The 12097-nt window shown below is 42.8% G+C and overlaps 1 protein-coding gene across 9 annotated transcripts in view; it reads left to right on the top strand.

Moving 5' to 3' along the window:
* The window catches only part of CCDC136 (coiled-coil domain containing 136), a 71294-nt gene that overhangs the window by 35068 nt on the left and 24129 nt on the right, over positions 1–12097 (top strand). For all 9 annotated transcript variants that reach the window (XM_056573121.1, XM_056573122.1, XM_056573126.1 and 6 more), the window contains exon 8: positions 8078–8212. In XM_056573121.1, the coding sequence (XP_056429096.1) occupies positions 8078–8212 (135 nt within the window). The remainder of the gene's footprint in view (positions 1–8077; positions 8213–12097) is intronic.

Genomic DNA, 12097 nt, shown 5'->3' with positions numbered 1-12097 from the left:
ATCTCCCCCAATGTCATCAAAAAACATTGGTATATAAGGAAGAATATTATCACCATACATAATACCGTCATACTGTTACTGACCAAATCCAGTATACTGACCAATATAACCAATAATACCAGTATAGAAGGAGAAATATTGTCACCATACATATTACCATCATACTGTTACTGACCAAATACTGTATACTGAGAACAATATTATCAATAATACCAGTATACAAGGAGGAATATTCTCACCATACATATTACCATCATACTGTTACTGACCAAATCCTGTATACTGAGACCAATATCACCAATAATACCAGTATACAAGGAGGAATATTATCACTATACATATTACCATCATACTGTCACTGACCAAATCCTGTATACGGTGACCGATATTATTTGTATACAAGGGGGAAATATTCCCTACATACAGTGACCATGTAGTTATATATAAGCGCTACACAGGCTCTGCAGACCATATAAGTGATTACATACAGTTACATAATACATATATATAAATAAATACATACATTTATCATACATACACACATCTTATATACATATAAACAAACACACATCATACATACATCTATCATGCATACACACATCATACATATATATATATGCACATCATACATGCACACATCATACATACATACACATCATACATTTATATACACATCTATCATACATTCACATACCATTCATACATATATTTATCATACATACATAAATACATTTATCATACATACACACATCATCCATCCATCTATCATACGCACATCATGCATACACACACATCATACATACATATACATCATACATACACACATCATACATACACACATACACACAGTCTTGTTTAAAAAAAAAGGGGGGAAAGCGGTATCTGGGTGAGATAGTGTGGTGACCGGGTGCTCTTTTCCCAGCCTAATCACATTAGAAAAAAGGCTCACACACACAAATTTACTGCAACAATTCTTCTTTCTTTATATATATATGTATTCTTCAGTAATACAAAAGTAAAAGACAGTATATAATCACCCAGTGTGGATCACGCAAAGTCCGCAGATAGTTATAAGGAGAAGTAGGCGGCTTCTTGGATTTCCATGTGCAGCTGCACTGCCATGATTCTTTAACCGTCTCCGCTCACTGAAGGACAGGTGATAATGTCTGCAGACAGGTGAGAACGTCTGCAGCCGGCTACTTCTCCTTATAACTATCTGCGAACTTTACGTGATCCACACTGGGTGATTATATACTGCCTTTTGCTTTTGTATTACTGAAGAATACATATATTAAGAAAGAAGAATTGTTCCAGTAAATTAGTGTGTGAGCCCTTTTTCTACTACACACATACACACATTATACATACATATACACATCTATCATACATTCATATATCATATATACGTACACCTATCATACATACATACTTCATACATACACACATCATACATACATACAGTACATGCATACCTCATTTATACATCCATCTATAATACATACAACTCACCCCCCAGAGCTGCATCTGCATTGCGGCCTGCTGCTGATCAGATGCTGGGGATGTAGCGGGGTTGGCTGCAGTATTACACCGGCTTCCACTTCTGTCCCCCCAGCGAGGTAAATTTTCCACAGAGGCAGTTACGGTTGCCATACAAGGGCACCTCAGGAGCATGCATGTCTGCTCCCCTGCTGCTGTTAAAGAGGTAGCTACGTCTCTGCCTCATCTAATCTGGCAGCGAAGGGAGCGGAACGGGCGAAGCTGCAAATTTAAAGAAATTAGAAAAATATTGCGTCAAAGTAGGCAGATGGCCCACTTTACACTTGACATTAGTTCTATGTCAAATCTAATAGTAACCAAGAGACTCAATATAGTCACTTGTTGGCCCTGAATTGTATATCAGTGAAAATAATCGCATTGTATTAGAATCCTTCTTAAAGTAGGAAGTGGGTGAAAATGTGATAAAATGTGGGAACCATTTGCAGGCAGTCAATGTGCAGGCATCCATACAGTGTAACAAGATTGCTGGCGCTGCATAAAATATTTATTGTAATGGAATTGAAAACACAAATAAAATATTGTGTTAAATTGTAACTTATAATAATAATTATAATAATAAGCTAATAATTGCTCAATTCTTAATAAGTTTATTTTGTTTTTCTGAAGAATCTGACACAAATATGGTTGCAATTACAGTCACAATTTTCATGAAGGACAAATTGTCTAATATGCATCATTAGGCTGGTGTAGCTTGGTGACAACTGAATAGAGAGTAGGAAAGGATAACTGAAAAAACTATTATTTGAAAAAGATGTGTTATGTAATGCATTATAGTTATTAAAGATGAGCAAGTTGAGCCTGGCTAACCTCAGAACTTTGGAGTGCCAGCGGTTTGTTGAGCTTTTAAACTTCATCAGGCTCAGCTTGCGCAAGCCTGGCTACAGTGGTAATAGTAGCATAAGGGGTGAGGAACACATTAATGGCACCTGAATTAATAAAGGAAGTATTAGGAACACTGAGATGACATCAGGGTAGCCCAGCATACAGGATAATTAAAGGAGAACTCCAGAGTATAAAAATTGGCTCCCATTTGACTGGCAACCAAACTCTGTCACATATTTAGGCATACAGTTGAAACTCCCTTCCTCTAACACCTTCCACACTAACTTTTCCCCTCTCCTCGTATCTTTCTCTGACTCCCTGATGGACTTCTCTCATCGCTCACCGACTTGGCTGGGTCGTCTGGTGGCTTTTAAAATGCTCCTTCTGCCGAAACTGCTATACCTCTTTAGGACCCTCCCCATCCGCATACCTAAATCCTTCTTCACTTCTTTGAGCAAGATAGTGTATAGGTTCGTGTGGGCTGGTAAGAAACCTAGGGTGGCTAGGAAAATTATGACTACACACCCTGACGCAGGAGGCCTTGGAATGCCAGATATCGAGGATTATTTTTGGGCGTGTGTCCTAGATCAACTCCACCATTGGTGGTCCAACAGTGGGGACAAGGGGTTAAGCATAGGGGTGAGTTTAAGAGGCTGATTAAATCCTATGAACTGTTTTGCAGTCCTCATCGTAAAGAGAGAAAGTCTAGAAAGTGCAGGAACTACTGATCCCAGAAAGCCTTCACAAATCCAATAGAATCCCCTTAAGGACTAAGCGTTTTTCCATTTTTGCACTTTCGTTTTTTCCTCCTTACCTTTTAAAAATCATAACCTTTTCAATTTTGCCCCTACAGACCCAAATGATGGCTTATTTTTTACATAGTTTTTTTTAAACGGAAATAGGGGGTGATTCAAACTTTTAAGGGGAAAGGGTTAAATCCCATTTATTAACTATTTTTTGACACTTTTTTTTGCAATGTTATAGCACCCATAGGGGACTATAACATGCAATACATTGATTGCAGACACTGATCAATGCTATGCCATAGCATAGCATTGATCAGTGTAATCGGTGCTCCAATGCTCCTACCTGGATCTCAGGCATGGAGCAGTGAATCGGCGATTGGATAACGTGTCCTCCTTGTGTCCTAACAGCTGATCGGGACATCGCGGTTTCACCGCGGTGGGGCCATTCAGCCTGACTTAGCTGCCAGGAATGTTTTTTTTTTACTTTGGACTCGGCGATCAACTTTGATCACCTCGTCTAAAGAGTTAATGCAGGACATCTGCCTGAATGGCGATGTCCGGCATTAGCCATGGGTCCTGGATACTGATAGCAGCCGGGACCGTGCGGACATGATACGAGCTCAGCTCCTGAGCTTGCTTCATAACTCTGCTGTGCCGCAAAGTCGTTCTGGGGCAAGGGGTTAAAAGGAAGTTGACAAAGCATTGAGCAGTGGGCTGCCCTGAGACAGTGACCTCCTGTTACCTGCATTACTGTGTCTAGTTGGTGCACTACAAATCTCTGCCAGCAGTGTCACTGCAGAACAAGTCCATATAGATTTCACATTACAAGCTGAGCAAAGCATTGAACAGTCAGCTGACCTCAGACAGTGACCTCCTGTCACCTGCATTACTGTGTTCAGTTGGTGCACTACACAGAAGAATGATGGTAGCAGTACCAGCACAAGTACAGGTAGCAGCAGCAGCCAGCTGCCTGCTAATAGAAGTAGCAGCTGTGTCAGCACTCTCCAGGGGTTGTGGGGTTTTGCAGGTTAGTACGGTCCTTGTGGGACTGGTTGACTTGTTTGAGGTGTTCTCACGAGGAGGAAGAAGAGTCTGACATTACGACATTGAGTCAGGTGTCAATTAATTCCTTATCATCATCAGTTACATGTCAAAGTGGAAATGTCCGTCCTAGATAGTCTGATAGTTTGGGCACCCCAGGTAAAAATTTGTATTAATGTGCATAAAGAAGCCAAGGAAAGATGGAAAAATCTCCAAAAGGCATCAAATCACAGATTAGACATTTTTATAATATGTCAACAAAAGTTAGATTTTATTTCCATCATCTACACTTTCAAAATAACAGAAAACAAAAAAATGTAATCTGCAAAAGTTTGGGCACCCTGCAGAGCTAATATCTTGTACTGTCCCCTTTGGCAAGTATCACAGCTTGTAAACGCTTTTTGTAGCCAGCCAAGAGTCTTTCAATTCTTGTTTGAGGTATCTTTGCCCATTCTTCCTTACAAAAGTCTTCCAGTTCTTTGAGATTTCTGGTCTGTCTGTCACGCACTGCTCTTTTAAGGTCTATCCATAGATTTTTGATTATGTTGATGTCAGGAGATTGTGAAGGCCATGGCAAAACCTTCAATTTACGCCTCTTGATGTAATCCCCTGTGGATTTTGAGGTGTGTTTAGGATCATTATCCATTTGTAGAAGCCATCCTCTCTTTAACGTCAGCCTTTTCACAGATGGCATCAAGTAAGCATCCAAAATTTGCTGACTTTTTATTGAATCCATTTTTCCTTCTACTCGTGAGATGTTCCCTGTGCCACTGGCTGCAATACAACCCCAAAGCATGCTTGATCCACCTCCATGCTTAACAGTTGGACAGAGGTTCTTTTCGTTAAATTCTGTTCCCTTTCTTCTCCAAACGTACCTTTGCTCATTTTGGCCAAAAATTTCCATTTTACCCTCATCGGTCTACAGAACTTGTTTCCAAAATTCATCAGGCTTGTCTATATGTTCATTTGCAAAGTTCAAATGCTGATTTTTGGGGTGAGGACGTAGATGAGGTTTTCTTCTGATGACTTTTCCATGAAGAGCATATTTGTACAAGTATCTCTTTATAGTGGGATAGTGTACCACAACTCCAGTGTCTGCCACATCTTTCTGGAGGGATTGTGCAGTCAAACGTGGGTTTTGAATTTTTTTTTCTCACAATCCTGCGAGCTGTTCTCTCTGATATTTTTCTTGGTCTTCCAGATCTTGCTTTAACTTCCACTGTTCCTGATGACTGCCATTTCTTAATTACATTCCGAACAGAGGATGTTGACATCTGAAAATGTTTTTCTATCTTCTTATAGCCTTCTCCAACTTTGTGAGCTATTTTCAGTTTCAGATTTCTAGACAACTGCTTAGAACAACCCATGGTGCTGATTGTTGGGGCAAGGTCAGATGAGTCTGGGCATTTAAAACCTTTGAGATTGACATCACCTGGTCTTCCCAGAAGATGATTGAGAACAATTCATGACACTGGCAGGTCTCAGCTTTGCAAAGAGGGCTGTGCATGCTATAAATTCTGCAGGGTGCCCAAACTTTTGCAGACGCCATTTTTTTGTTTTCTGTTATTTTGAAAGTGTAAATGATGGAAATAAAATCTATCTTTTGTTGACATATAATAAGAATGTCTAATCTTTAATGTGATGCCTCCTGGAGATTTTTTCCATCTTTCCTTGGCTTCTTTATGCAAATTAATACAAATTTTTACTTGGGGTGCCCAAACTTTTGATCCCCACTGTATCTCAGTTTTTGCTTCCCCCTAATGCTAAGCAGAAGGATATCATTAGCCATGAGGAGGTGTTGTGTGAGGTCAGTCAGCCTTTGGAGTGTGTTGCAAAGGTGATGGAAGTGGGAGCAGTTGCCGAGCATAGCACTAGTGGGTGTGGTGGTGAGATTGAAAGACAAAGGAATCAAGGTGGATATGCTAAGGGAGAGCAAGAAGCCCATAATTAGACATCAGAAGTTCATGCTGAGGGGAGTTGTGGGGACAATGAGGAGGAGTTTGATGATAATGTGTTGGAGAGAACCTGTTAACCAGTTGAGGAGGAGTTTAAGAGTTCAGAGCAGGAGGGTGTTGCTACTGTAAGGTAAAAGGAGCATAGCCGAGGTAGTGCCAGAACACATGTAAAACGTCCTAAACGTGGGCCTGCTGGTCTGGTGACGGCAATGCTGCTGCATCTGTGGTGTACCTGTCTGGTATTATGCTATGTGGAAATTATTTTCTACTTTACCAGATGCTGAAAATATGGCAGAATGTAAACTGTGGCCAGGGTACAAATATAGGAAATACTTTTCCACGTAGGCACATGGAACGGCATCACAAGGCTGCATGGGACAGTCTAGATGCCCCATAATGTGAAGAATACCTTGCCCCTGCTACTGCATCTCCTTCAGATCCCTCTCATTTGTCTAGCAGCCAGGACTTGTCCACAGGCAGTGCAGTCTCTGACTAGTTCTCATCAGTTTCATGTCCTTCTCCTCTATCTCTTCAGTTATCTATTGGGCAATGTATGTCATACAGGCAACAGTATTCACCCAGTCACCATATTGTAGTGTGCCTTAATGCATACCTGTCCTTTAGGAAACTAATGAGGTTTGTCCAGACCAGATGACACTTACCTAGTCACCATTATTTTGCCAAAAAATCCGTCCCAGCTTTGCACATTTATGTGCACTTCATGCAGTTGTCAGTGTGCAGCACTATGTATGGAACAGTAGATATTTAGCAATGACCAGGGCAAATACATATGTTTTACAGCCCACTTGGTCAACATCTTGCAGAACGAGGCTCTACTGTAATGAGGCCAGGAAATATTAATGAGACTTGCCGTTGAGACTAGGTGACATGACATTCTCCCTGTATGGCACATTTGCTAAATCTTGTTCTTTTAAAAAAAAAATTGATGTCTCGGTGATGTGCTGGCTATATGTAGGAAAGTTTGCATTTGATTTAGCTGTTTTTATGCCCTTAAACATAACTTCCTTGACCTACAACGCCAAAAAGGTCTTCCTCAACACTGCCTTATTTGCAAGGTTCCAACATGGTGGAACTGAACATTACACATATTGGATCGCCTGTACCAGCAATGCAAAGCAGTGAAAGACTTCCTCATGCAGCAGTCAGACAGTTTTTCTAGCCAGTTTGACTTTCAGCTGTGGCATTGGAAACTAATCAGAGAAACATGGTGAAGGATGATAAATAGATTTTTCATATGGAGAAGCTACACAGCAAGCTTTCCAAGGCTTTCCAGTAACATATACCTTCCAAATGAGGGTATACTCTCTGCTCCCAGTTGAGTCAATGCTCCACTCTTTCTGCCAGCACTATCACATCATGTTGGAGTATGTGATGATGAAGATTTTACATCTGGTATCACCTATTGAAATGAATCGTCAACAGAGGGATGTACACCACCACCTGAACAACCAGGTTGATGCTTACCTAAACTGTACCCTTTCTCTGACAGACATCATGAGCCAAGACCCCATGGACTTCTGGGTCAGCAAATTAAACCACTGGCCAGAACTTGCCCAGGTTGCCATAGGTGTTCTGTCTAGCTCACCCTCCAACGTAGCATCAAATAAAGTGCATAGCTTTATTTTAGCTTGCAGGCAGATGGGATGTTAGCACAGATATTGGCAAACACACGGAGTGGGTGATGAGCGGTGGTAGAGATAGCGCCAGTGTTTATAATATAACACCAGTGTTTATGATAGAATTGAGTAGAAGAGTTTTGTAAATGGAAAAGCAGATAGGAGGATCAAAGAGCAGGTTGGATGCAAATGTTAGTAAGCAGTAGTACAACTATGATCATATCCATATCATAAATAGTCCATATATGTTCCTTACTTACGGTTGATCACTCATCACACTCATTACCTGGTGTATTGAGTTTGTTGCTTACCCTTGCAGTGTGCTGGACTCCTTACTGAGATTGAGGAACTGCAAAAACGTCACCGTCTCAGCCAGGAGGAACAGGAGAAGTTACAGGAGGAGCTGAGGTTATGCAGAGAGGAGATACATAGGTTGAAGGAGAGTGGCTTGCAGGTAACACTTATGTTTCTTTTTCTTCAAAATCCTGAAATATGATCTTTGGTTGCATTAATGCAAAAGTCTTTTTGTTAGACCGACCTTTCATAATAAAATTAGATAATGGTCTGTTTAAGGACAGTGTAATGACATGAGTGGCAACAGTCAAACAAGTAGAGCCAGCACCTCGGCAGAGCTAGGGTTCAGCTTATTAATCTGTGACCACACTATAGATAGCTGCTAGACCATTGCCGGCGGTGCTACTGCGCTGAAGTAGTGTAAATGAATGCATTAAGCTAGAAGAATACAAGAATGCAGTGCAATCATCATGTTGCAGGCTTCATGCTTTATTGTCTAAAAGCAGCTGTTTTTTTAAATGAAAAAAAAAAAGCAGAATAGACCAATGCGCATCTAAGCGTAATTATCCTTTTTCAGAAATGAATCATATGGATGAAGGTAAAAAGTGTGCTCACCTTTGGGTGTTGTACTATGAGCACAATACCATAGAGGGCTTGATTCCACAGTCAGTGGTATAACAGAGGAGTACAGCCTGCAACGGTCGCGTGCTCAGCTTGTGGAGGACTGTCTATAGAATGCAGAAGAGGTGGAGAAAATTTTTCCTAAAGTGGTGTTCTAAGCGACGCTCTCCTCTGGATGCTCGGAACAACACGTTTCGAGGGGCGGGACCCCCTCTTCGGAACCTGACGAAGAGGGGGTGCAGCTCCTCGAAACGTGTTGTTCCGTTGCATGCCCTCAATAAACCAATTTTTTATTTCTTTTAAATAAAAAGTCATTTACTTGCCGGTTATTTGCTTAATAGCCCCCGAGAATCCAGAGGAGAGCGCCGCTGAGAACACCACTTTAGGAAAAATTTTCTCCACCTCTTCTGCATTATTGTCTAAATAGCTGTACATCCATAAACTCTACAATTAAGCATGAAGCCTGCAATATGGTGAGTGCACTGAATTTTTGTATTCTTCTAGTTTGATACATGAGTAGCAACATTTCCTTGTTCAGTCATATTCAGTTTTGTTGTCCTACTGTACATGTATCCTGGTTCATTGATCTTTTTTTTTCTGTATATGTACTGTATACTGCAAAGCCAATCTTTACAAACATAACACATTACTGGAGTGGGTTTATCACAAAATATTTCAAATGTCCCAATACGTAATCAGTCCAAGTTCAGTGTGCAAGTACTCAACTTGTACTCCCAAATAACTTTGGGTTGCTAACTAGCAGCTGGTACAAAGGACACCATGCTCAATCTCCATCCTGTTGTAGAGATCAACATTTTGGCCTTCTTTACTCCAAAACAGCTGGTGATGTGTCCAACTGTAGTGCCACCAGAATTTACACAAAGGATAATTGCAGCTATGCTGAGTCCAGTGCTATAGTGGGGAGTTTTAGGTAAGAACACATTTTTGTTGTATGCTATAAAAAGCTAGATGGGATATGGACTAGCAGGAAAGACATAAAACTAGTGCAAGAGCAGAGCAGTTTTATATATCAACAATATTGCTACTTTTATTTGAAAAACAGTCCAAGACAAAATAGATGGAATCTGGATAGTTGCCACAGTCATTTGTTTTCCATGTTTTCTGTGTTTTGGTTTCGATAAATCTCTGTTTCCTTCCCTGCCTGAGGTTTTCTGTAAAATTTATATTTACTTATCTTCAGTAGTTTACATATATAGTTGCATTTGTAATACATAATATGTAAGTTAGCATATTTGAAATCAGAAAGAAAACATTTGGCTTGCTCTCCAGTAGGTGGCAATTTAGAGCTATTTTGTATACTTATTTTCCCAATGTTTATACAGCTCTCACATTACCCCCTCAGTCCCAAATATAAGTTACATAGGTGTTTGTTGAAATAGAAGGATATCCACCTATGATAGCTATTGGGAACATCAATGTAAAATTGTTCCAAAACTTTACTTAAAACTTAACAGTCAGATTTAAATTTTCCTCTGTAATATTTATAATACAGCCATTGCACACTACAAATTACATAGTTCCCTATAATATCAAAACTGATTTTAAAGACTTATGTCTGATTATGGCCAAATGTCATCAGACATATTAAAGGAGATAATTTAAAAAGAATCTCTGTTTCTCATAGCAACCATTGAGAGTTCACCTTACATTTCTTAAACTGTTAAAATGAAAGCTGTGGACTGATTGGCTGCTATGAGCAAAAAAGATAGTTTTTCTTTCAACACGTTTTCCCCAATATGTTCCATGAAACTAAAATGATACTAACATTATTAGAGAACAAACATGCTCTAAAGTCTAAACAAATCGAATCTATAAGTATTTAGTCGTTCAGATTAAATGGACACTGTTACGCCGAGCGCTCCGGGTCCCCGTTCCTCCCCGGAGCGCTCGCCTCATCCTCGTTGCTGCAGCGCCCCGGTCAGATCCACTGACCGGGTGCGCTGCGGTACCGCCTCCAGCCGGGATGCGATTCGCGATGCGGGTGGCGCCCGCTCGCGATGCGCACCCCGGTCCCCGTACCTGACTCGCTCTCCGTCGGTCCTGTCCCGGCGCGCGCGGCCCCGCTCCCTAGGGCGCGCGCGCGCCGGGTCTCTGCAATTTAAAGGGCCAGTGCACCAATGTTGGTGCCTGGCCCAATCTTCCCTATTACCAATTAGTGTGATCACCTGTGTACTTCCCTATATTACCTCACTTCCCCTGCACTCCCTTGCCGGATCTTGTTGCCTTAGTGCCTAGTGAAAGCGTTCCCTTGTCTGTTCCTAGCCCGTGTTCCTGACCTCCTGCCGTTGCCCCTGACTACGATCCTTGCTGCCTGCCTCGACCTTCTGCTACGTCCGACCTTGCTTCTGCCTACTCCCTTGTACCTCGCCTATCTTCAGTATCTTCAGCAGCCAGAGAGGTGAGCCGTTGCTAGTGGATACGACCTGGTCACCACCGCCGCAGCAAGACCATCCCGCTTTGCGGCGGGCTCTGGTGAAAACCAGTAGTGTCTTAGAACCGGTCCACTAGCACGGTCCTCGCTATCCCTCTCTGGCACAGAGGATCCACTACCTGCCAGCCGGCATCGTGACAGTAGATCCGGCCATGGATCCCGCTGAAGTTCCTCTGCCAGTTGTCGCTGACCTCCCTACGCTGGTCGCCCAGCAAGCTCGTCAGATCGCCCAGCAGTCGCAACAGATAGCGCAACGAGATCAACAGCTGGCATACTTGACCTCCGAGGCACTGCGTATTCAGTCACAGATACAGCAGCTGCAGCCGCAGATACAGCAACAGCTACAGCTGCAACTACCATCTCCTCCGCCGGCTCCTGCAACTCCTCCGCAGCAACCGGTCCTTCCTAACCCCTGCTTGTCCCTGCCGGACAAATTTGGCGTAAAGATCGCCCAACGAGATCAACAGCTGGCATACTTGATCTCCGAGACACAGCGTCTTCAGTCACAGTTACAGCAGCTGCTGCCGCAGATACAGCAACTTCAGTCACAGCAGCTGCTGCCGCAGATACAGCAACTTCAGTCACAGCTACAGCTGCAACAACCATCTCCTCCGCCGGCTCCTGCAACTCCTCCGCAGCAACCGGCCGTTCTTAACCCCTGCTTGTCCCTGCCGGACAAGTTTGATGGGTGTTACGCCTAGCGCTCCGGGTCCCCGCTCCTCCCCGGAGCGCTCACGGCGTCTCTTTCCCTGCAGCTCCCCGGTCAGTCCCGCTGACCGGGAGCGCTGCTCTCTCATGGCCGTTGGGGATGCGATTCGCACAGCGGGACGCGCCCGCTCGCGAATCGCATCCCAGGTCACTTACCCGTTCCCGTCTCCTGCGGTCATGTGCTGGCGCGCGCGGCTCCGCTCTCTAGGGCGCGCGCGCGCCAGCTCCCTGAGACTTAAAGGGCCAGTGCACCAATGATTGGTG

Source organism: Hyla sarda, chromosome 4 (assembly GCF_029499605.1).
Source record: "Hyla sarda isolate aHylSar1 chromosome 4, aHylSar1.hap1, whole genome shotgun sequence".
NCBI lineage: Eukaryota > Metazoa > Chordata > Amphibia > Anura > Hylidae > Hyla > Hyla sarda.
The sequence above is the reverse complement of the archived record's forward strand: the minus strand, read 5'-3'. Positions and strand labels throughout refer to the sequence as shown.